The sequence below is a fragment of the Polypterus senegalus genome, chromosome 8, assembly GCF_016835505.1.
Source record: "Polypterus senegalus isolate Bchr_013 chromosome 8, ASM1683550v1, whole genome shotgun sequence".
NCBI lineage: Eukaryota > Metazoa > Chordata > Cladistia > Polypteriformes > Polypteridae > Polypterus > Polypterus senegalus.
In genome coordinates this window covers 105,753,025-105,780,680 of record NC_053161.1, presented here as the reverse complement: position 1 = coordinate 105,780,680, position 27,656 = coordinate 105,753,025, and the positions used below count along the sequence as shown (strand labels likewise).

General features: G+C 36.1%; 1 protein-coding gene across 2 annotated transcripts in view; it reads right to left on the bottom strand.

The window, feature by feature from the left end:
* The window catches only part of itpr2 (inositol 1,4,5-trisphosphate receptor, type 2), a 583,413-nt gene that overhangs the window by 509,900 nt on the left and 45,857 nt on the right, over positions 1–27,656 (bottom strand). For both annotated transcript variants that reach the window (XM_039761551.1, XM_039761550.1), the window contains exons 2-4: positions 25,030–25,100; positions 19,594–19,709; positions 6,785–6,871 (exon numbers count right to left, since the gene is read on the bottom strand). In XM_039761551.1, coding sequence (XP_039617485.1) covers positions 6,785–6,871; positions 19,594–19,709; positions 25,030–25,100 — 274 coding nt within the window. The remainder of the gene's footprint in view (positions 1–6,784; positions 6,872–19,593; positions 19,710–25,029; positions 25,101–27,656) is intronic.

Below are 27,656 nucleotides of genomic sequence, written 5' to 3'. Positions count from 1 at the left end.
TTGGGTGTTGAGATGATTGAACCACTAGGGTCAAGTGACTACAATATAGTACAATATTCAGTGTTTTGTAAGAGTGCAGATACAAATACTAAAAATGTTAAATTTAATTTTGGTAGGGCAAATTTTGAGCAGATGCACCAAAGTCTAATTAGGATGGACTAGGTTAAGCTTTTAAAGGTGGAGTCACTCGAGGAGCGGAGGAACAGGTTTAGCTGTGGAACAGGTTTAACATTTTACATGTAATCCAAGATAGGCACATACCCACATTTGAAATTAGCAGGAAATCAAAAAAAATGTGCAGGGGGTTAATAAGTTGAAAAAGAAGCTGCAGATGAAAAAACAGCTGTATAAAGTGTACAAGGTTAGTAACTCTAATGTGAATCGTGGGGAGTATCAGAACATGAGGACAATCATTAAGAAGGATATTAGGGAGGCTAAAAAAGCTGTTAGAGAGAAATGTAGCAGATAAGGTGAAAGACGATTAAAAAAGATTCTTTCAGCAGTCTAGTAGCAGAAGAACAGTCAAGGAAGAAATGAAGTACATCAGGACTAGTAAATGGGGATTAAAAAATACGAAAGTGAAAAAAACAGATGCTTTAAACTTTTCTGAGGTCTCCACAAGTGAGGAAGCAGATAACCTCCCAGCAGTAAAAAAGACTACTAAGGAGGTACTGAGTGATTTGGAAATTGTAGAGAGAGAAGTGCTACTTAGATTAAATAGGCTGAAATCAAACAAATCACCTGGGGCCTCATGCATAACGCCGTGCGTAGAACTCACGCTATAACATGACGTAAGCACAAAAGCCGAAATGTGCGTACGCACAGAAAAATCCAGATGCAGAAATCTGTGCATTCGCCAACTTCCACGTTCTTCTGCTACATAAATCCCGGTCAGCATGAAAAGTTACGCTCGTGCACCCACCATGTCCCGCCACAACTCCTCCCAGAATTACGCCTCTTTGAATATGCAAATCAATATAAATAGCCCTTAAGCTCAGCGTTCTGTGAAAAGACACTGACAAAAGCAAGAGGGAAAATGGAAGATTTCAGTGAATACCAAGTGGAGGCAAGGAAAAAGTGGTATAAACAACAAAAGGAAGCTAATCCGACTGACATAGCATGTCAGAGAAACTCGAAAGCTCAAGTTCACAAAGTCGCACAGTGCTCGAAATAAAAAAAGAAGTTGTCAGATATCAAAGTTGCCGTGAAAAGGCAAGTCGTAGCCCACCATCTGAGTTTCATATGAAAGTTTATTAGGGTACAGAGAAAAAAAAAGGCACACAGTGGGGAAAAAGCAGGCAATGTCAACTTCAATCTCAAAATGTCCACTTTAATCACGTAGTTTATTTTGTAATTAAAGTAGAACATCATAAACTTCATTTTAATATCGTTTAATTTACTAGTTTCTCAAATCCCATCATAACTAAAGTAGCACATTAAATGCTTTGTTTTGTATTTGATCTTCTATGTGCTCTATATGCGTGAATCAATACGTGCTTCTTAAACCAGCTTTCTCTACCTCTGACAGGACACAGGATCCATTACATTCGTGATATTACAGCTCTCTGAAGAACTAAAATACTGAGATGAATACATGATATAATTTTCATGATGATAGGAGCTAAAGTACGTTATTAAATATGTGAACACGGTGGCTCAGTGATTGTGTGCGACCTTCGATGAAATCATTTATTGCAGCAGTACTCGGGGAGGCTCTAGGCTCGTGGCGGCCCTCGGCAGAGGAAGAATCGGTGGCTTGTTTGCCCGCCAATGTCAATATGGTATCTTATGCATGGTGGATGGCCATGTCCGTTGCGGACACTGCATAGCCGCCTCGTGCTCATGACATAAGCGTTTAACTTTTGCCGAAATTTGCTGCTGCGTTTTTAGATGTGTTATTTTCTCTTTCTGTTTTATATTCAATATATATTGGTGTGGCGGCCCCTGGGATTCGGCGGCCCTGTGCAAGTGCATAGTTTGCACATTCCTAAGGCCGCCCCTGCAGTAATGTCTCTTTCAAACGTACTAACCTCCAATTCCTGTCCTTCGTTTTCTTTCTCCAAGTAACCGATCGCCACACAATCAGCTCTGTAATGGACGTTAAGCCATCTGTAAGCTTATAACGCCGATTCTTCAAAACTTTTAAGGAACATTGAAATATCTTCGTAGTACATGTTTAATTATTCTATCCTTCACGCCAGTCCCAGTGAAGCATACAGTGCGAAGGAGCGGAACGCCAGATCCTTGCTAGAGTAGCAACACCGTGTCCTTTAATTATTAACAATATAGATTATTTAAATGAGTTTAAAGTTTTATCTGTATTATATAATAAACATATTTTGCTGCATTTCATCTTAAAAATGATATCATCATCATATGTAAATACACTCTTTTAAAGTGGCTCAGGTTGTGCAATATTATAACTGTACTGCAAGTTTACAGTGAGGTAACTGTACTAATAAGTACTAACAGTTCTACAGTACAAGGAGCAGCTGATGGACTGATTGAGTGCGTTTAGAGTTCTTGGGATGAAACTGTTTCTGAACCGCGAGGTCCGTACAGGAAAGGTTTGAAGCGTTTGCTTTATGAGAAGCAAATAGGAAGTTCAAATAGGAAGCATGGCTGAGGCAGCGTATGCTTGATGCTGTATACCGATAATCCTCTTTCCGATCAGCTGCTCCGAGTGGTGTAGTGAAAGTAATATGGAAAAAGATTATCTGCTGTGGCAACCCCCAACGAAAGCAGCTGAAAAAAAGAAGAAAGTGCAGTTAGAGTAACAACGTTAAAGCAGCTATGGTATTTAGAATAGTTTGACCATTCCGTGGACCATTATATTGTTACTGGTTAATTACAATCAGATGCATTAAACTAATAAACAATATGCAATTAATTTCAGTGTATTTATAAAGCCGTGTCAGGAAAAGAAAGGATAACCACACAGGAACAGTAGCACTGCTTTGACGCTGGGTGCCACCAGTCTGCAAAACCGAGCTGAGAACTTGCGTACGACAGGGTACCGTGGAAATGTGCGTGGCTTTACACCAAGTTTAGGTTTTATACATCGCGATTTGAACGTGGAAACGTTCTTAAGCAACATTTCTGTGTGTATGCACCGTTTATACATGAGGCCCCAGGACCTGAGAATATTTATTCTTGACTTCTTAAGAAGGTTAGCGAGTACATATGTAAACCCTTGATACACTTTTTTAGGAAGTCACTGCACACTAGGAAAATTCCAAGGACTAGAAAATGGCAAATATCATCATGATAGATAAAAAAAGGTGAGCAGGCAGATCCAAGCAACCACAGGAAAATTAATGGAAGAAATTAAGGGAAAAGACTGAGCAACACATGGTAAGAACAAAATTTTACTGGACAGTCAGCATGGATTCAGAAGAGGGAAATCACATTTTACCAACATGCTGAAATCCTATAAAGGATACGATTAAATAGGTACACATGATATCATACTTTCAGAAAGCATTTCATAAGGTGTTACAAGGTTAGGCATCAAACTAAAATAAGTGGGAATTCAGGGCATCGTTTGTAGATGGGTGCAAAATTGGCTCAGACATATGAAGCAGAGGGACATGGTGTGAGAAACCCTATCAGAATTGCCTGATGTTAAGAGTAGTGTTCCACGGGTTCAGTGTTAGGGCCACTGCAATTACTAATATACATAAATGATTTGAATAGGAATATTAAAAACAAGCTGGTTAAGTTTGCAGATGATACCAAACTGGACGGATTGGCAGATAATCTAGAATCTACTGAATGACTACAGAGGGACATGAACAGCATACAGGTATGGCAAAATAAATTTAGTATAAGTAAATGTAAAGTATTACACATGTAAATTAAAAATGTTAGGTTTGAATACACAATAGATGTTCTGAAAAGCTAAAATATACCTTATGAGAAGAATGTAAGAATAGTAATGGACCATATTAACTGCCAGACAGTGTTCAGAAGCCATTAAGAAGGCTAACATAATGTTAAGTTATACAATACAGCACAATGTTTACAGTACAGGTCTAAGGAAGTTGTGCTGAATCTTTATAATGCACTGGTTAGACCTCACCAGAAGAAGTCCAGAGATGAGTGACTACAGGGGATGAATTAGGAGGAAAGCATAAAACAGCGGAGTCTTTTCAGTTTATGCAAAAAGAGATTAAAAGGAACAAGGATTTAAATTTAAAATTAGTTCATTAAGAACACATTGACACAGTTGGAAACATGTTAAAGGTAATATTTGCACAAACATAAGTTTACCTTTACATGTTAAGTGTTTAAAGTGGTGGTGTTTTAATTTTTTAGCTACTTCATTGAAGAGATAGTGTTTTTTTTTGTTGTTTTTTTAAATAGCACTTTATAATATAATGTTGTTTAAACATGGAGCCCAAACAGGCTTGTGGTTACTGAAGTAACCTAAGTAGTAGATTCCAGCTCAAGTGATGGAAAAATCAATTTGATTGATACGCTATTGTTAGTTATTGTGGAAGGTCTGTGGATTACTGAAGGTCATTTTTTTTTTAAAATGCAAAACTTTCTGAAAGAAGTACCCAATAGCAAGTTAAAAAGAAAGTCATTGTGGCTATTTGCTAAGAAAATGTAGAGTATGAGGAAAATTGAATGACTATCTGTAGATAATTGAATGACTATCTGTAGATAACGAAGCAGTGATGTTGTTTTTTGTTTAATGTAAATACTGAATAAATATACAGTATATTCACTGCATAACTTGTTTCCATGCCATACTGGAGACACAGTATAAAGTGTTTTTTTTTTTTATTCTTTATCACAAAAACACACACACACACAATTAAGGGTTGAAGGCAAGATTGGCACTCCAGGTACAATAAAAAATTCACGAAGCTCCAATACAGAAGACAAGACTCATTTTTGCTATCCGTAGAAGTAGCTCTGCTGCAGCCGCTCAGATAAAGGCTGCTCATACTATGAAGGGGATGAGGAAAACCCCTGAGAGCCTCATCCCCGGAAGAGTCAAAACTGCCAAAGAGCCAATGGCATCAGGCCTCTGTTGGGAATTAGCACTAGTTTGGTGAAGTGACGCCTGTGCAAGGGTCCCGATTTGTGGCGGTCATTACGTGTAGGCGTGTGGAACGTCTTGCCTCTCCTGTTGGAGGGACTTAATAAACTGTGCATTTCAATAGCAGCACTCTGAGGTATGCAGACCGGGGACTGGCCAGGTCTCTGTAGGTGGGTACACCTTTTATTGGTCTGGTCACTCTGATGGCTGTCATACTCAGGGAGTAGCCATTTCTGTGGTAAATCGGCTCCTCCTGATGGTGTCAGATGTCACTCCTTTCAATGAGTGTATTATTAGACTTCGATTAAGGCACTCTCTGGGTGCTTTGTCTGTTGTCTCAGTGTATGCTCCAACTGCAGTGAGTGAGGTCTCTAAAAGGGTGACATTTTATTTGCAACTTTGCTTGGTGGTTGATGGATGCCCACGAGTGACACTCCTCTGGTCATGGGAGGCTTCAATTTGACTACTGGTACGGACAATGCTGGCTATAAGGATTGTGTAGATACCCATGGGTCTGGCGACCGTGGCTCTATGTTCCATGACTTTGTGAAGGTCGGGGGCTGCGGATCACTGGATCCTGATTCTAGTGCCCTGAGTTGCATTGTTGGACTTGGCACTACAATACTGGTAGTGCAGTGAAGGAGATCGATCACATCCTCGTGGGCAGGAGCTGGAGGTGCCTACAGAACTGCAGGGTCTACCGAAGTGCCCAGTTTGTGAATTTTGAACACAGACTTCTTGTTGCTACCACTTAAAAATCTTTTTTTATATATTTTTATTTTGAGAGGTGAGTTTTTCATCTACTCTTAAATATTTTGAAATTTCAATAATTTGCAAAATTCACTATGTTTAAGATTTCTCAATGAAAACTGATCTTTCTCAACAAACTTCCTTGAAGAATGTGTGCGCCAAATTTAAAAAAAAATCAGAATGCTGGAAAGCAAGATGTTGCTTGCATATACCTGTATACCGACAGAAAGAAATAAAAACAAAAATGGGTTCTTTTCATAATAAATATGAATACTCCTAATAACAGTGGTAAAGAACACAATTACTCGACTTAGTAAAGCACATACAATGCATGTTTTAATAGCATTTTACAATATCTTGTGGTTAATAACAGAGTTCAAATAGGTTAGTGGTAGTGAAATAGCTTTCACAGACACCAGGTAGCAACTCAAGCAATGTAAAAATACCATTTTTAAACTTTGATTATGAATGGTTTACCAGTAACTGTAGTTCATATTTCTTAAGCATAAAATTTCGAAGTACTACTTATTGGAGATGTTAACATTTATGTTAAATTATGAAGAAAAATTGTAGGCTGTGATGGACCATGATGGATAGCAGATCATTGTAGAGCTCTGCCAATAAATGACAGAATCAGGCATATTGTGTTATTATAATATACAGATAAGGCAGCTATGAGTTTGTTTTTAATGTAATATAAAGTACTGTTTAGCCAATAAGAGCAGTTATGGGATGATGATCTCATAAAAAAAAACAAAAAGCAAATGTTCTCTACAAATTTACTTGAACTAGCACACAGTCAGACATGACACCATTAGGTGTTTTTCACACTATATTCGAACGCACTTAAAAAGTGTAACATAATATTATATATCATTAAAACGCTGCACAATAAATAATAATGTCTTGTAATCCGAACTCCCAATACCAGATAACAAAAAAGTATTCCATAGTCTGAAAGCAAAGTGGTAACAGTTTACATACTTGAATAACATTGCTGTATTTAACCAGATCCCCAAGAAGCTTCTTTTTCTCAATTTCATTTTGCTTCTGTTCCAATTCTGCAGCATGCTGCAAAAAAAAAAAAAAAATGTCCAATATGCATACACACATTAAATTCAAGCATACATAAACACAAAAAGTAGCTCTGTCCACAAAGAACTTGTGCTTCACTGAATGCAGGCTTAGAGCAACACAACAAGTTCACAGGTAAAATACAATTGCAAATAATTACATAAAGCATATACATAAAAAAGATGTAGTGATGTGTTTAAATACACAGTGAAACAAAGCAGGTCCAAACTTATCAACATGAAGGGAACTTAATATCTGTTTATTAACATTATTGTTGAACTATAGGTTGTTGACAACAGAGGAGGGGAAAACAAACTCCAGTGAGCAGCATCTCTGAAGAAAATAAACTTCTGAAGGGTACACACTCAGTCATAGCAAAAAACATGTTACTGTCTTAGCAAAAAACATGTTACAGTCTTGTAGATGTAGACCAAATAGACACCCAATCCCAAATGGACAATCTATAGTACAAGTCTGCACTAGGCTATCTAATATAAGAGAATCTTTCCTTTACAGTGGAACCTCGGGTCATGACCGTAATTCGTTCCAAAACTCTGGTCGCAACCTGATTTGGTCGTGACCTGAAGTAATTTCCCCCACAGGATTGTATGTAAATACAATTAATCTGTTCCGGACCGTACGAACTGGATGTAAATACATTTTTTTAAAGATTAAGCATAATTTTAAGCATAAAAATAGTTAATTATACCATAGAACGCACAGTGTAATAGTAAACTAAATGTAAAAACATAACACTGAGAAAACCTTGAACAGAGTTCACGCTACAGCCTTACGAACTGCTCGCTGTAAACACTTTTTTTTTTATACGAGTTTTAAGTACAGGGAAAAAAATTAACATTTGAAAAATCCTTGATTTATACAAAAACTAACCATGCAAGAAACAACCAAGAAAACTAACCTTGCATGAGTCGAGTTCTGGCATGAAGGAAGTGAGCAGGAAGCTGGGTGGAGAGGAGATTATAGTTTTGAGGTAAAGTCCCTCTGTGCGATGCACGTCTGTCCGAGAACAATGTACTGTACAGGGAGAGACTGGACACGTGCAGAAATCACCGGCACATACAAACCGGAAGAGAAACAAAATAGAGCACACAGTGTTCACAGTGAATGCACAGGGAGAGACTGAACACTTCCGGAAATCATCGGCGTGTACGAACCGGAAGGGAAACTGGCTTGTTCATCACCCGAGTGTGAGGTCATGAACAAATGCAAAAGTTTGGTGAACTTTTTGGTTGTAACCTGATCTGTAAGTGTTCCGAGACGTTCGTGACCAGAGATTCCACTGTATTTTGGATTTCAAGGCTCCCAGTATCTGTTTTTTTTTTCCCCAATGGACAGAACAAATGCTTGGAATTAGAGCAAATATACTAATTGTGCTGAGAATTAGAATTTTGTTACAGACATTGTAACAGTTTTAAGTGAGGGGTTTCAATCATGATATGCAGTTTATGCTGTAATAATGGAAGAACAGTTAAAATTGACATTTCCTTTGAAAGGCAAAAGCACAAAAAGTTTTATGTCATGCTTTTTATGAAGATAAATTCTTAACACTAGAAACACTAATTCTTTCAGTATGAAAACCACCAAAGTCATGCTAAGTGATGCCTAAATCCTTTTGTTCTCACTAAATATTCCATTTGCTCAGAATCCTCATAACACATCTGTACTGCCCAACCACCAAAAACTATAGACAGCCTGATACAACTTGAATGAATGTAAAAATAAAAACGTTTCTTGGCACAAGCAAATGTTGCTTACGTATATTTTTATGTTAAATGTTAGTATATGTTTTCAATTAGAGGTTAACATCTCTGTTTATGAGACTACCATTATTAAAGGAAGATTCGAATATTTTGTATGGTATTACCTTTAGAATATTGTGTCTATACTTGTAACTAAGAAATGCGAATCAGATCAAGGTTCATGACCAATTAATGCAGAAAACCAGGTAATTCAAAGAGCTCACATAATTTATAGTGGCAAGAAAAAGTAACACTCCAACATTATTTCAATCATGTGAATTGTATAGGGTGGTCCAGATCTAATTATCAATGATCATCATCAAGCCCTTCCGTGAGAACCCTAAATCCAAAGAGGACTGTTTCATTCTATGTTAGGTAGAATGCCCAGAGGGGACTGGGCGGTCTCATGGTCTGGAATCCCTACAGATTTTATTTTTTCTCCAGCCGTCTGGAGTTTTTTGTTTTTTTCTGTCCCCCCTGTCCATTGAACCTTACTCTTATTCGATGTTAATTAATGTTGATTTATTTTATTTTATAAATTGTGTCTTTCATTTTTCAATTCTTTAATATGTAAAGCACTTTGAGCTACTGTTTGTATGAAAATGTGCTATATAAATAAATGTTGTTGTTGTTGTTGTTTTGTAATTATGCAATTTTCATTACGCTATAACTTAAGTTTATTACATAGAAAATCACCCGAAAAATCCGGGACCACCAATCATCCCCGCATAAATCAAAGATATCCAGACGATTTGGATCTGCATAATTAGATCTGCACCATCCTGTACATTGGCAGTTCTACAGAAAACCATAGTTGCATTTGGAGCAGATTGAGCAGCAAATCAATGACAATTGCACATTACCTCATTACTATTACTATTTATTATTAATGAAAACAGAAAGTAACCAAACCTGCTACATGTAAAAAGACCAAAGGCTTACACGTACAGTATGATGTGATGCAAGAAAGCCAGAGATTCCTGTTTTCTCTCAAATAAAATATTCTATAGATACATTTGCATTGCAGCTAAAAGTAACTCAACTTCTAGTTTTCTCAAATAGGTTACTTTTTTGTTTGACTGATTAAATGAATTTTGCAAGCAATCTAAATCTAATAGGAGTGTGTACAGATACCTCCTTATCTGTGCACCACATGTGCAAAATAAATCAAAATAAATTTGTTAAACAGATGTGACCTACAGTAATAGACCAGCAGCCTACTGAATCCTGTGCTAATTCATAATGCTTTTATTGCAGGAAGTCTACAAATTCTTCAGCATGTGATGACAATGAAGAGAAACAGAAGACAAGAGACTAAAGCTGTTGCTTTGAGAACAATTGTCACTGCTGGTTCAGTATGTTAAAACCTAGAGTCACAAAAGAAGATAAATTCTGACAGTACCTTTTATTGTAAAACTTCAGTAAAAACAATTTTTTGAATAAAAATTTTGTCTATGTTTTAGACTTGCATTGTGACAACACAACATCTAACTGCCCGTGATTTCTCTCTCTCTCTATATTAAATAAAACGACTTTTTCGAATGTTCCGCTCTGAGATTTGTTAATAGTCTTTGCAAAAGCTATTCTAATGGGAAACTGTTAAAGCTTTAATATGAATGGCATATCAAGATCTCCTTTGTTATCTAATGTTATCCACGGAAGATGTACTACATTACCTTTCTTGGATACATCCTTCTTTCTACTGTAATTTGTGTGATGGAAGGCCAGATGGTGTTAATAGTTGTAGATATTCTTTGTGATATTGTAATTTGAGGTTTTTATCTTCTGCATGATCACCACCAACAGTTTCAGCATAGTATATTGATACGCATTTAACCAATTTGCAGTGTGACCGATCAACAATTTTGGCGTTAATTCGTTTGACCATCATTTCTTGGTGCTAAGATTGACCATGTAGTCACTTTTTCTGTTGATAACCCTTCATGATAAGATTTGGACATAATAAGTCTTCTTTAATTGGGAACTTAAAATGAGGAAAACGTAAAAATTTATAAAAGCTGAGAAAGCAGGAACTGTGTCTGTCAAAAGTATTCCCACAAATGAGAGGACCATGTGTTTGCGTGGTTGAATATGGTTGAGAGGATGGCGTGACTTGAAAAAATCTAATGGCTAAAGTCTCGTCTCACGGTACTTGAAAAAATGTCTTGAAAAAAGTCTTGTCTTGTCTCTGGATTTTTTTTTTATATAATAGAGAGATAAAATCAAACCCCTCCACTTCTCAGAGGTTTCACAATTCCAGAATATCAAGATGGGCATTAAATTACTTACAGTGGTGTGAAAAACTATTTGCCCCCTTCCTGATTTCTTATTCTTTTGCATGTTTGTCACACAAAATGTTTCTGATCATCAAACACATTTAACCATTAGTCAAATATAACACAAGTAAACACAAAATGCAGTTTTTAAATGATGGTTTTTATTATTTAGGGAGAAAAAATCCAAACCTACATGGCCCTGTGTGAAAAAGTAATTGCCCCTTGTTAAAAATAACCTAACTGTGGTGTATCACACCTGAGTTCAATTTCGTAGCCACCCCAGGCCTGATTACTGCCACATCTGTTTCAATCAAGAAATCACTTAAATAGGAGCTGCCTGACACAGAGAAGTAGACCAAAAGCACCTCAAAAGCTAGACATCATGCCAAGATCCAAAGAAATTCAGGAACAAATGAGAACAGAAGTAATTGAGATCTATCAGTCTGGTAAAGGTTATAAAGCCATTTCTAAAGCTTTGGGACTCCAGCGACCACAGTGAGAGCCATTATCCACAAATGGCAAAAACATGGAACAGTGGTGAACCTTCCCAGGAGTGGCCGGCCGACCAAAATTACCCCAAGAGCGCAGAGACGACTCATCTGAGAGGTCACAAAAGACCCCAGGACAAAGTCTAAAGAACTGCAGGCCTCACTTGCCTCAATTAAGGTCAGTGTTCACGACTCCACCATAAGAAAGAGACTGGGCAAAAACCGCCTGCATGGCTGATTTCCAAGACGCAAACCACTGTTAAGCAAAAGAACATTAGGGCTCGTCTCAATTTTGCTAAGAAACATCTCAATGATTGCCAAGACTTTTGGGAAAATACCTTGTGGACTGATGAGACAAAAGTTAAACTTTTTGAAGGCAAATGTCCCGTTACATCTGGCGTAAAAGGAACACAGCATTTCAGAAAAGAACATCATACCAACAATAAAATATGGTGGTGGTAGTGTGATGGTCTGGGGTTGTTTTGCTGCTTCAGGACCTGGAAGGCTTGCTGTGATAGATGGAACCATGAATTTTACTGTCTACCAAAAAATCCTGAAGGAGAATGTCCGGCCATCTGTTCGTCAACTCAAGCTGAAGCGATCTTGGGTGCTGCAACAGGACAATGACCCAAAACACACCAGCAAATCCATCTCTGAATGGCTGAAGAAAAACAAAATGAAGACTTTGGAGTGGCCTAGTCAAAGTCCTGACCTGAATCCAATTGAGATGCTATGGCATGACCTTAAAAAGGCGGTTCATGCTAGAAAACCCTCAAATAAAGCTGAATTACAACAATTCTGCAAAGATGAGTGGGCCAAAATTCCTCCAGAGCTGTAAAGACTCATTGCAAGTTATCGCAAACGCTTGATTGCAGTTATTGCTGCTAAGGGTGGCCCAACCAGTTATTAGGTTCAGGGGGCAATTACTTTTTCACACAGGGCCATGTAGGCTTGGATTTTTTTTTTCTCCCTAAATAATAAAAACCATCATTTAAAAACTGCATTTTGTGTTTACCTGTGTTATATTTGACTAATGGTTAAATGTGTTTGATGATCAGAAACATTTTGTGTGACAAACATGCAAAAGAATAAGAAATCAGGAAGGGGGTCTAATAGTTTTTCACACCACTGTATGTTAATATTAGTCTGCAAGACTCTCTTTTTTAAAAGAAAAAGTGCCATGACATTTCCATTAGGACAATCGTTTCAGATGGGTTATATTGGCTGCTAAAAGTTGCCTCAAGTGTTTCTTAAATCTAGCTTTTATTCCACTGACACATTAAACCTATATGGCTACTTATCCTGATTTTCAATGTTATGAGGCAAAGAACAATTAAAATGCTAGTAGAAAAGCCTAACTAATCTATGAGAAGCACCCTATGATGGACGTCACAGTTAAGTAAAACAGTGTAAACTGGTCAGAAAAGTTCTGATTTTACATGATTTCTTACTATTCAAACCTCTCTAAAAAAACAAAAATCCAACAAAGGGTACACAAATACACCTTATCTAGAGAAGGCATTTAGTAGAGCTTTATATAAGAGAGCCAATCTTTCAACCACCACTATTTACTGTTTAAAGCACCTGGTTGGTATCAGTTTAGATTAGGGATCCTTAATTACCTTGTACTTACCATGTAAATACTTATAAAAATCGTGGAACAACAATTACAGTTGAGTACTTATAGTTTTACACTTTATTACACAGTAAGTATAAGGTAATAACACCTAGTTACTCTGTAATTATACAGGTAGTTACATGGTAAGTACGGTGTAATTAAGGACACGTAATCTAAAGTGACACCCATCTCTTATTCAAATCCTTCACTTCTAAGAAACTTTACAGAGAATCAGCCTTGGGATTCATATTTGTTTTTTTCCTTTTGGACTGGAAATATACAATATTCTGAACAATATATTATTAAATGCATTCAGTTCTCCACCAGGCAACAGTCTTGTGCTTGTGTTTTCTTTCTCTCAGTTACTAAATAGGTTCTGAATGAGTTTAATACATGTGTAAGTAAATATTAAACGGTTATTAAACCCCAAATTCTGCACCATTATTATTATTGTTTTATTTTGACATCTAGTGATTGACTGTGGCTTTAAATGAAAGAAAACCTTCCTGGATATGGCCGTGGTCTAAGATCCCTGTCAAAAAAACACATTTGTACATGCCCTCAGATTACCGAAGAAAATATGGGATGAACGGTTCGGGTTCTTTTTGAGGGTTTGAATCGTTTTGTACACTTACAATTGGACTGCCTTTGTAAAAGTTAGGTTTAGTTTCAGTTAGTGTGCACCAGTAAATGTACATTAGTTTTTCTATACTGTACATCTTGCTTTTCTTTGTTTGACAGAAATTGGTATTGCCTATTTTAATACCTACTCATTGAAAACTTTCAGCTTCATACTGTGCATCTGTATGTTATATATAATACATTGCACTAATATGACCATATAGCATATGCAGAGCATCAAATGTTTATAAAGTATCATAACAGACACATCATTTATAGTACTGAATATTCTGTAATATTAACAATACCTTTGCTCAGTCAACAACATTAAAGGTCACCTTTATAAAAATAAAAAATACAAAAAAAAAGTCTATTTGCAGTGGAAGTTGGCTGACAAGGTAAAAACATGAAAAGTTGTGCTCAAGAGGGGAAGTGAAATACAGGATGATGAAAATGAAAATAGGTATCAGTGTCAGGAATTAGGAGAAACAGACAATACTTCAATTTTAGTTTGTGCTATAAATGCAAAGAATTTATATTTATTATTAATAAAAATGCTACGGATATCATCATAGAAATTAAGTATTTCATAACAAGTCACCACTGAGGGTCACTTTTATAATTTATGTCATCAACTTTGTTTTCGTTTTCTTTCATTTACTACTTACGGCAATGTTACTTCCAGCACCACTCCTAAAACTAGTAAAACAAATTTCTAATTTATTGGTGGTGGTAGAGTCACAGCACAGTGTGGCAATGTGTTTTAAAAATCAATCAATCAATCAATCAATCAATCAGAATGAATTAAGTCAGGTCCGCAAGTACTTGGACAGTGTCACAATTTTCATAATTTTGGCTCTGTAAGCCGCCATAATGGATTTGAAATAAAGCAATCAATATATGATTGAAGTGTAAACATTCAACTTTAATTTAAGGTGTTGAACAAAAATATTGCATGAACTGTTTAGAAAAGATTAACATTTTTATATGTGGTCCCTACTATTTTTGGGGACTTAAAAGTATTTGGACAAACTAATATAATCATAAATATAATGATGATTTTCAATATTTGGCTGAAAAACCTTTACAGTCAATAACTGCCTAAAGTCTGGAAGCATTGCCATCTCCATTTGCTGGGTTTCCACTCTAGTGACACTTTGCCACACTTTTACTGCACTTAAGTGACTGCTTGATCACTGGATTATCTGCCATCAGTTTTGTCCAACTGGGTCGAGATCAGTTGATATTCTTGGTCATTGTAGAATATTCCACTGCTTTGTGTTGAAAAGCACTTGGTTTGCTTTCACAGTATGTTTAGGCTCATTGCATATCTGTACTGTGAAGTGTTGTCCAATCAGTTTTGCAGTGTTTGACTAAATCTCAACAAATAGTATCTCCCTGTACACTTCAGAATTCATTCTACTACTTCTACCAGTAGTCATATCGTCAATAAACACTAGTGAATGACTTCCATTGGCAATCAGGCGTGCCCATGCCATAACACTGCATCCACCATGTTTCACAGATGTGGTAAGCATCGGATCATGAGTCATTCCTCTTCTTTTCCATGCTGTTCTCTTTCCAACATTCTTACACAAATGTATTTTAATTTCCTTTTTCCAAAGAAGATTTTCCAGAACTGGACAGGCTTCTAAAAATGTTTTCTGGCAAAGCCTAATCTGCCATTCCTGGCAAACCCTCTATATTGACTTTCATGAAGTTTTCTCTTGATTGTAGACTTTAACAATGAAAGGTCTACCTCCTAGAAAGTGTTCCTGGTTTGGCTAAATGTTGTGAAGGGGTTTTTCTTCACCAAGGAATGAATTCTGCAATCATCCAGCACAGTTGTCCCCCAAGATTGTCCAGGCCTTTTGTAGCTGCTGAGCTTACCAGTGAGTTCCTTGTTTTTAAGAATGTACTAAATTGATTTGACCAATCCTTTTTCTGCTATCTCTCCAACGGGTTTGCTTTGTTTTCTCAGCCTAACGATGGCCTGTTTTTACATTTTATGCATGTAAAGCTCTTTGGATCTCACATTTAGAGTTCACAGCAATCGGTTTCAAACACAAATTCCACACTTAGAATCAATTCCAGACCTTTTACCTGCTAAATAGTTAATTAAATATTGTGGGAACTGTTCTAACCTGGTTATAGAACAGTTTCTCAGTCAATTGTCCACAAACTTTTGAGCCCTTGAAAATGGAGGCATCGTGCACAAAAATGGCTGTTATTCCTAGACAGCTTAAACTGTGATTTTGACAGTGATTTTGGTAAACTGCTTAAATTAAAGCTGAAAGTCTACACTTCAATCACATAATGATTACTTTATTTTAAATCTATTGTGGTGGTATTAACAGCCAAAATTATGAAAATTGCGTCACTGTCCAAATATTTATGGACCTGACTGTATATTAAAAAGGTACAGTGATTACACTTTGAAGTTACTCAAAAACATCAACATTTCCAAAAGAAATGTGGTCAATATTAGATATGTTACCAGAAAGGGTGGAATGTGGTTGAGCTTAAGGACAAAAGACAAGCAAATTTAGACAAGAAGATATACAAGAAAATTTCAAAGTTTTTACATTTGTTCTGTGACATTTAAATATGTATATGTATATAAATAAGGAATATTTACAGTAATTGATTTTGCAAACTATTAAAAGTTTAATAAACATAATAAAATTATCACGCAACACAACATTAGAGAACATTCTCCAACCTACTAAATTCAAATAGATTCTTAAGAGTGCTTGAGTTTGTCACAGCAACACGAGGAACAAGGCAGGAAACAAACTATCAGAGAGCATATTTTTGCACAGACTAACACAGAGCTAATTTGGAATCACAATTAACCTTATCTGAACATATTTGAGGATGTGGGGAGAAAAAAAATCCTGAATTACCTGGAGAAACACGCATACGTACATAACTCGAAGTGAACTTTACATCCTGTAGTACATCTTGCAAACCAACTTAAAAAAAATCTACTCAGGATCTGAAATGATCAACAAGCAAAACATTACCAAGAGTAGGCTACTAGCTTCTTTTGGGCTGACAGTGTACAGTGGAAAATGACAAAAAAAAAGTGTATTCCACTATTTCAATGTGTTTTTGTCACACTACCTTACAGGGCAATGACATTATAGTTATTGTCAGTCCCATAGAAAACCTGAACATGCAGTGACCAATAAATGTTATAAAAATAAAGTGTAGTAGACAAAAGGTAAAAACACAACAACGGCAACAAGCAATGGCAATACTGTACATATGCCATAGTTTAACAATATTATGGCATGGTAAAGAAATACAAAGGATTACACATAAAGCAAGATTCTAGGTATATATATGCAATATACCAATGAAAAGAAACCTCTGGCCCTTGTGGTCTGCCAAAGAAAGGTTGCTACACCAGATAGTGTTTACATTTATACTGTATAGTGCTTTTCTCACTACTCAAAGTGCTTTTCATAGTGAGTGGAGGGCCACTACAGCCACAACTAATGTGTAGCATCCACCTAGGTGATGCAACAGCAACCATTTCTGCACCAGTATGCTCACCATACATCATCAGGTGGTGAAGTGGTGAGAGAGACTACCAATCAAAAACAGGAGATTTAGCCTGGGCATCAGGTTACACCTTGCTCTTTACAAAGGCTACCCAGGAATCTTTTATAACCACAGAGAGTCAGGACCTCATTTTACATCTCATCTGAAGGACCGCACTATTTTTACAGCAGTGTCCCCATCACTCCACTGGAGCACTGGGTAAGCATGCCCTGCTGGCCTCACCAGTACCTCTTCCAGCAGCAACCCAAGCTCTTCCTAGATGGTCTTGCCTCAAACACTGGCCAGGCCTGAACATGCTTATCTTCACGTTTATGACCTCTTCTGAAGTGCAAGTGCTATTGCTGCTGGTGATAGTAATACAACTAGTCATAATGCTGTCCAAAGTCTGGGACCATTAGCTTCCTCTTAAAGGAAAGGTGTCGTACTGTGGTACAGACTGACCATAAGAGGTACTCCGTGAAAACAGATACATAAGATTTATGAATAAATAATGAAAGACACTTCAGAATTCAGAAAACACACATCAGTTTGCATTAACAGCCCTGAAGTAAAGTGTCTTGAACTCAACAATCAGCTCCAACACAACCATAAATACACCAATAATATTGAAAACAGCACTGGGAAGAAATCACAACCCATGGGTGCAGGGCTGCATGGTATACTGGTACTGAAAAAGTACCAAAAAAAATTTAAAAACAATACAGTACAAGTATTTGAGTTCTGTACTCAAAGTAAATGGTAGTTTTCAACCACCTTGTAGTCAGTCATTTTTAGTGTGATCACAACTCCCCTACATTCTGGGGAGATACTGATGACGTTAAACAAGACGAAATTCATTCAGTGTCTCAAAGTTTGTGGCTGTTGACTCATGAGAACTCATCTAACTTCACCTGCAAATAGCATGGAAGGATAGTCAAATGGGGTGGCACTGTCAGGGATTTTTCCAAAGGAAAATTTGTTCACAAATTTGTGAATACAAACAAAGAGTTGAATGCCAGTCCATATTTCAGAGATATTATTGAAATACAGTTTTCTAAAAGCATTTTGTTAATTCTTTGCAGTTTCTGTGCCAGCTTTCAGGTTGGTCTTGGTATTTCAAACCAACTCAATTCTGCCAGAATTAATCAAATTGTGTGTTTAAGGAAGAAATATAGTTTATTATTCACCCAAAGTTTCATTCAGTAGTGACCATACAGAACATCATCATAACACAATTCTTGACATAAACAATGACAGAGTACCCAGCTGGCAAACTTCATTGAAAGTTTTCTCTTCTCGTTTTGGGAACCACACGTTGCTGACATTTTCAGAAGTCTGACGTTAGATTTTCTCTTTAGATGTGTAAAATGTTCTTTGTTAATAACTCTGGACATCATGTTGATCATTTAAGATATGCATACAGTAGCAATTAAAACTACACATATTTCCTGGGCAGATCCAAGACCCAGCATTCTATTTGTACCAGTATAAAATCAAGTGGGCAGCAATGTATGATCTCTGAATTTACACTTTATGCAATGTTTATGGAAATACAAAGACTAACTAGATGCAATACCCAGACTTACCTGATGCAATAGCACTATCTGAAGAAAAAAAATGGAGAAGAGTTCCAATTCTACAACAAAAATGGAAATTCCTTCCCAAATTCACAAGGGCTATAGAAGTCTAATTATATGAATTTTTTACTACACCCATGTGGAAATTGACGGAGGCTGAGATGTCCTGAGATCACATACTGGTGATAAATTATGGTTAAGTATATTTTTGTCATCTGATAACCTTTTGCACTAAACTTCCCTTTGTCAACTTTATTGCTCAGAGTCGGGACTGCTGACGAAATTTGTATTAGCAATAAGGTGAAATCATTAAAATATAAGTGCTGTACAGACATGTATTTTAACCTTATTTTGAACAATTTACAAATCACAATGACATTGTCCAATAGTTTTCTACAATATGAAGACAGTGAATTAGTGCTGTGGACTAAGCCAGAAAACAGTTCAAGGTACAACTCCTTAGCTATTTGGTCATACTACGTGCTCAGCTTGTTGATTAATATTTATGAATGACACTGTATATCCACAAAAACATCAACTAATAATATTATCCGAAAACATTTTAAGTATAATCTTCCTGGAAAGGAAGAGAAAATGCAAATATATAGCTCACTTTTACAAAATTCAAGCAATTAATGTGGTTTACAAAGCAACACAATGGCTTTTAAACAAATAAATGGAGTATACCTGTACTGTGCAGTTGGTACTTATTAAAATACAACAAGTGAAAATGAGAAAGTTGATGCGTATATTATTTAAAACAGAAAAATACGAGATAACATTGTCAGAAGACAGTTGTCCTTTAAAACTGTGAACAAAAGTAAAAGCACCTGCAGTTTCTTCAAAAGAGCTTCTTCTGTCTGGTTTCCTTGTTTTCCTTGCTTTGCTTTCCAAAATTGTTTTTGCGCAGAGTATCTGTTCATAGGACACACTTTGAAAAGGCAATCTACAGAAAGTAAAAGACGAGGTTGAGTTTAGCAATACAGGAAACAGAGTAATGTTTAGAGAGGTTTGATCAGTTTGTAATGCAAATAACTGTCTTACTGCAACAGAAAACATGAAGAGACAGATGGATAACCTGATTATAACAGGTTGGGGAGAAGCACAAGGGGACACTGATGTAAAGTTAGTGGAATGCTAGGGATAGGAAAACTTTGAAATAGATTCTTTTTAGATCAACCACAGGGCTTCGCTCCCTGCTCACTTCGCTCGCCAACCCCCGTTTTTGGTTTTCTGGATACACACTTGTAAGATTTTTTTTTTTCTTTGAATTGTTGCTATTTCATTAGTTTCACTTTCATTTCAGAACTTCTGTAAAAACAATGTTTGGAATCTTTCGTGTCCCAGTATGCTGAATCTTTTAAATGAGGTCTGTGAGACTTGTGTTTAATAACTTTGTACCATAATTTAGGATAGGTTTCTCTGTTTGGAATTTCAGCATAGACAAAACGATCCACATCATCAGCAGTTAATAATTGTTTTTTTGCAAAGTAACCAATAAATGCATGTGAGTTAAACCCCGTTTTTGAAATTCTCTGACTTAAACTTCAAAGCCTTACAATATTTACGTACTTCTGACATATCACCTATGTCCATACATTCAATCTCTATTCTCCTTTTCGTTAATTCTCCGAGTAATAATTTCTTTTTGTTTGCGCTAATACGAAGTTTACTTTCTTTGTTTTGACAATGTTGTTTTTTTTCTGCTTTCATATTCTGTATCTTTCTCTGCATGTGTTTCGTGCCTACATTTTTTTTTTTTTGGAGTCTTTTGAATTCCAGTTTTCATTATCTCTAACCTGCTCTGCATGAACATGTGTTTGGCCCCCTTGTTTTATAACCTCTTTATGATGTTTTACTTTGTTTTCTACTCTGTCTTTTATATCTTACCTCATTTTTTCCTGCTTTTTTTTTCAGTTACCCCTAGTCTGTGGTGATTATTTTTCCTTTTTCGAGTAATTTCCGTTTGTTTGCGATACTGTGATCTTTACTTTCTTTTTTATATTTTCAAATTTTCCTAGTTTTATATTCTTTAACTTTCTCTGCATTGTATCGCGCCAAGGTTTTTTTTTTTTTTTAGCCTTTCGAATTCCACTGTTTTCATAATCTGTAACCTGCTCTTCATGTGTATAGCGCCAACCCCTTTTTTTGATACTGTAGCGAGTGACGTAATCAAGTGTCACAAAAGTTCTACTTTAACAATCACCGACTGCGTAACACCAAACACAACTTTCTAGCACCCTCTTCAACTTCTCCTCCCACGGGTCTCGCCTCCCCCTTACCGCATCAATCAGTACCCAGCTATCAGTCTTCCGTGCTGTAATCTGCCCTCCCTCGATCAGACCTAACAGTCACTTAAAACAAAAAAGGCTTCAGCTTGGCTGGGACGCTACAATACTTTCGAATTTTACAGCTTTCATATTCTGTACCGTGCTTTGGGTCTCTTTTCTCCGTGCTGCTCTTTCTCCTTTGCTGAGAGAACAGGATGTGTGTGTGCCACGTGGCTTTACATGACTGAATGTTTTTCTGGCTGTCCGTGCTCTTATTTGATAAGATGGGCGTGTCTTGCAAGAATCTTATGTCCCACGTCCCCGCGAGACGGCCCTGGGACAATCTCTTGGCACCAAGTCTCATGTTTACAGTTCCCGCGAGACGCTCTGTCTTTTTTGTCTCGCGGGTCTTTTAAATGTCTTCCGAGAAGATCACGTATCGTCGCCTTGCTTTTCCATTCCAGGATTTTTATATTATTTATATATATATATATATATATATATATATATATATATATATATATATATATATATATATATATATATATATATATATGAGAGAGAGAGAAATGCTTTATCCACCACTGTAAACAAAGTTACATAATACAGTAATTACATTCAAAACATGTGATCATAAAATAACTGCTGAAATTCCATCCATTTAATTAAAATATTACTGAAGCTTAAAAGGTTTTCCTCCTTAGTTCTCCCTTCAAAACTAGGGCAAAACAAACCCACATAAGTGCTTTAAGTACCGTTCTTAAGGAAACATGGTGCGCATTCAATCATAATTTTCAGTTGTGGTTCAGTTATTCAAGACAAATCCTTTTCACTAAAATTAGAACCATAGAACTCAGCTACTACCACAATCACAGTGCAAATGTTGCAGTGAACATTTTACTCCATAGCTGGAAAAGATTTTGAACATAAACATGTTATATTACCATTTTAATAAGCGAAGACGTAAGCTGAGAAATTACAAAGCATTGCATTTACTTACAATATTTATGCAACTTAAACTATATGTGAATATTAATTAAAATCATTACAATTTGGGTCAAACTACATACATGTCAAAGAATAATACTGAACTAATAATGAGCCAGGATTTGTCAGGATTACCACTTCTTTGTTTCTGCTAAATAGAGAGGCTCATCACATTATTCTTTCCAAATAAATTGTGTTCTAAATGTGTGTTAGTCTGACATGGACAAACATTTCAGTTGTTTCATTTTGACTTTGTTTCTGAGAGATGATATGCTACCATAGATTAACTTCCTGATTCCAAGTGAAGAACATTTGTTGATGGAGAAAACATTGTTTTTCATTGATGCGATTGTTTAAAAAACATACATACACACAATTACTAATTATAAAGGCTCAGTAGAGCAAACAAAATGTCTGCCGCTTCCAGTTTATAGATTTTCCAGTTGTTTTTTTTTTTTTAAATTAACTGAACCTGATGACAACGAATGCTGTAAATGTACAATGATGCTTGTTGCAACTCGAGATTATTATAGAAAGCTTCAAATATGTGCTCAAAAGCATAAGAAACCATCTGAACTTAACTGGATCAGACCCCTACCAAACTTACACAAATAAGTTGTAGTCTGTACCATGCTGCATTTCTTCAATTGGTTATTAGTTATCTAGACTGGATAACATTTCTTAAGTATTGTTAATAATTAGAACTATAATTATAATTTATTTATTGCAATAGTCTGAAATGTAACTCTTAAATATAGACTGTCTTGCTTCGTCTCAAACTATAGCAACACAATGACCTAGCTGATTGTTAGGAGAACCTCTAGACCATACAAGAAAGCCACTGATCCTTGCCTGAATTTTATTGGGACCATAAAATAACCTCAGATTGGAGGCTACTGTTTTACTATGGGTGCCTTTTTAAACAAAGTATTGCATATACAAGTTTCAGATACAAAACTAACTAAAGCTAACTATCTAATAAACACCCACCCATTAGGAGTTAAAGCAACTCTAGTGAATGACATTAATATTAAAACAGAAAGTCTGATGCTGGTTTTCTTTTATGCTGATGCAAATGTTCTATCTGAAACTTCACCTAATGGTTTTACGTCTTCTCATAATTTTGATCTACTGCATAGTTGGAGCAGATGAATTCAGATAAAATTTTTTTGGAATGAATTTTAATTATCTCCAAAAAGCCAAGTTAATATTATATTATATATACAACTATAACACATCAGCTTTATTGCAGTATTTCATAAAAACAACAAAAATGTCTTCATTTTTGCTACCGGTAGAGGAAATAATCTTAAATTACACAGAAAAACTTCCATAACCTTCATTTCACAATAAAAATAAAAATGACTCAATATAGTAATTAATAAAATGTATCATATTTTAACATTCATTCACAACGGACTGTGATGTTTTACTGGTAGGCAATGTCCAGGAATACAGCACAGGCTGAAATAAGACAGCTCAGGCTTCGGAGCAGCTATAACCAAGAAGTCCTAAAGCAGCCAGTCAAATATTGTCATATTATTTATGAGGATCTAGGTGAAATTATACACCAATATTTAATCCAGTTACCAAAGCAACCAGATCTGCCAAACCAAGTTCTTCACTCTTATTTGAGTTTACTAATATTCTACTTAAAATACAATATTTAGTTTTTAATGATAAGCTTTTTCTTACATGTTGATTTTAAAATTCACACAGATGTGACTGCCAGTTTGCTATACTTAAATGAGCTGATACAGTAAAAGGCTCCACTAACTTTCATAATCTAGCATTGTATCCAAGAGCTATTTTCACCCTTATTAATTATGAGCAAAAAAGGCTATGTAAAATTCCTTTACTTTCATTAATACTAGAATCCCTGAAGCCTACGAAAAAAGTTGTAATGCCGGGCCACCTTAAATTCCTTCGCACCTCATCATCAGCGTCTTTGTTTTAAAAATGTGTCAATCGGCACTGACAGCAGGCAGCCTGCTCACTCATCCCCCAACGGAGGCAACTGAAGTCAACTCAGATGCTAAGGTCTGTTTATCTGGCAGTGAGGCATTTGGAATTGTACAGGGTGAATAATATATTATTTGGAATACATACAGAACATTTCATGTGTGTTCCATGTCTACAAAGATCTGGGTAAATGCAGGATGAGAGGAAATGCAAGGTAAGAAATATTGAACAGATAACTAAAACAGAAAACTTTTCATTTTACTTTAATATTGACAAAATGGCAACGTGAAGTATATAATGTGTGCAGACTATCTACATATAATTTAATATAATTTAAGGTGACCTGGTATTGCAACTTTTTTCGTAGCCTTCAGAGATTCTAGTGTTAATCTTAGCCTTAAAGTATATGAGATATCTAACCCTCAATGTCTCCTTTCCTTTTAACTACCCACTGTTTTATATTGATAACTTAAAATAAATCAGATTCAATTATTTTGAAGTTTGGACATAAAGTTTTTCATTTCTTTTTAAAATTTTAGAAAACACCATAACCTTTCAACTTAATTTCTTAAAAAGCAAAATTCAGTTTGGTTTTCACTTTGGTCAAAACACAGAAACAGCTAACTTCAATACAAAATCTTTAAGTTGCTTTGTTTTTAGATAAATTTCTGGAAAACATTTGGTGAAGCTATACAATCTTAATATATACTTCTCTACATACAAGAGAGTTTAGTTGGACTGTCAGGTAATGTTATTGGAGCTTTTTTGCTTCATATGTTGTATTCAGCAAGTGCAGACATCCAACGACAGTACATTCTAATGCCTGTCTCTGAGGATGCAGTGGTGGAACCACTTCCTTTCTTAATTGTCAGAAAGTACTTCTTGCATTCTTTAAATAACTATAAAAACTGAACCATTTACTTCAAATGGTGTGTGGTGTGTTTTTTGTTAAACCTGGGTACATTTAATAGCAACATGCCAGAAATGAGTAAGAGATAAGACACTGAGACATGGGCACTTGCAACTTAGTAATATTAGAGAACTAACCTCTGAACTTTTTTGGTGGATTCGCTAGATCCCCAGCATCGGGTTGTATGACACATCTGTCGTCAACCAAGCTAAAAAGAGAGAAAACAGTTATTCTGCTGCTGGCTGACAGTAGCCAAAAGGAGAAAACAAATGATAGCAAAAAATGACAGAAGACTAAAAAAAAAAATGTGCATACTATTAAAACTGAGCTAAAAGTAACAAATTCACAAACATTATTAAATAATGGACTAACACACATAAACACATGGATTACTGTAAATTTTAATGGTGCATATATGGAACATAATAGCAAAAAAGAGAGTTAGGAATAAAAAACATTTTACCATTATCTACAGCACTTATAGGGTACAAAATAGCAGAACTTGAACTTCATGTTTGAATTTGGGACTGAAATCCTCCTTAAATTGCAGACTTCGGTGGGTGATGAAATTGTGTTTGGAGATGGCGAAAAGCCACAGTTTAAAAAGCACTTTGATATTAATATTTCAGGCATTTTTCTAAATGTCACAACTTATTCTCTCTTACAATGTAGTTTATACAATTTTGAGTAGATAAGTTTATCTTTAGATTAGTTTATCAGCCTATTATTTCAGCTAATGTAACTTTACATAATTTTGCATGTAGCAATTATCGCTCGTAATTGACCAAAAAACTGACTTGCCAAGTTAAAACTGCACCAGTAGAATGGTATAAAAATTAGAGAATATAAAATAAAATAGGCTAAGAAAATAAATTTTTTTAATCCAGATGTTTTTCATGTCACAGTATCATTTTCAGTGGTTATAAAGGATACATTCAGTATTTTTCAAGTCAAATATATATAGGTTGACCAGACATCCCATTTTCTCCAGGACTGTCTGGTTTTCATGCATTGTGTCCCGTAAAGTAACAAAAATGTACCGTTTGTCCCTTTTTATTAAGCCGAAATGCAAAGGGGGAAATTTCAACTCTTTGATTTCATGCACTTGTGAAAAGGCACAAGAAACTTCATGATCCAGCTCTCCAATTTAATTTGCAGTTAACACACACTTGCTCGATTAATTAGTTGTGTCCTGTTTTGCAATCATAAAAATCTGCCTAATTATAGTTCACCATTACTCAGACACAGCCAAAACAATGTTGTATATCATTCAAAAATAAAAGTACCATAGCACACCTTCCTGCTCACTCTTAAGACATGGAAACTGAATGTGTACTTTCCACATCATCGCATTTGAACACTTCCCTAGCATTTGTAAAATGCAAAGGTGATGCATTATGAGACAACTAGTATAGATCTGGTTATGTTGGAAAGTTAATGATATGCCTTCAGTTTAACACTAGAATTACCAGAGGCTACGAAAAAACTCGTTGATCGATCCCACCTTAAAACGCTTCGCACCTCTCCATCAGTGTCTTTTGTTTTCTATATGTGTAGATAAACAGCAAACCGCCTATTATCTCATCCCCCACCTGTCTGTTTACCTGCGTGTCAGTTGCTTAGAGTTGTATAGAGTGAGAAGTCAAGCAAAATGACACCTTTTATAAATACTATATCATTATTTGGAAAACTCTGGTAATTCTAGTGTTAATTATGGTTAATTCCATAGTTTACGTTAAGTTCTCAAGAAGGTGAAGATAAAATTTGGTACTAAACTGAGCAAAGGAAATCACAGTTTTATTAAGAGAATTCATGTTAAAGATAAACCACAATTGTAAAATTTAACATAATAATTGCACTTTTAAAGTTCATCTTTACTTCAGTGAAGCGTAATAAACCCATTCTGTGTTGATTTTCACTCAGTTTGATTTTCTAATTGTATATCTACAAAAGTAATAAGGTTGTGAGATGTTCACTTCATGTTCTTCTTCTCTCTGTGGAGTAAGGGCGCCTCATCTACTGCTACCACGTAATTTCAGTAGGTCAAGCACACTGCAAGTAATATTTACACTCACTAGTACTACACTTCAGGTAATCACTGTTGTATTAAACAAATCCTGGAGCCCCAGCTGTCTGTACACCAAGTGCGTGCAGGATGGATGCCAGGCAAACTGGTTAGGATACAGGGGCCCAGACCATTTTTGTGCTCCTGCCATTCAGAGATTGGACTCGTCTGTTATAGGAGATGGACGGCGGAACTCTGTTCGCAGCGGTGTTATTTTTTCTATTTTTTATCATCCCGAGGTATCCTGTATTTATCCAACTCAAGGAGGTTCTATTACAGTTTTTGCAATCATATATAAACATGAGCAGAAACAAAGGAGCTCAGAAATAAACGGGAAAGAAACCCAAAGCTACACCCAAGCCTAGACAGGCATCAAGCCCAAGTCCAAACTCAAGGTACGGCATTACAGGGACTGACATGGGACAGAACGATCCGCTACATCGTCTCCAGTTGACAGCAAAACAGGAAGCGAATGTGCAAGTGATTCAGGTCACGATAGCTCGTCGATTCCAGAATATCCATTGAAACTGGAAATGGCCTGGCCTTCTGCGTTTTCACCTACTCCTCACGAGCATTGGCTATAACAGGACTTGCTACTTCACCTGAGGAGCACAAGGGCAGAAACAATCTGTCTGAACTGAAGGTAATGATCACTGCAACGGCCACGGCTCAAGACATAAAAGAGCTCAAGAAAGATGC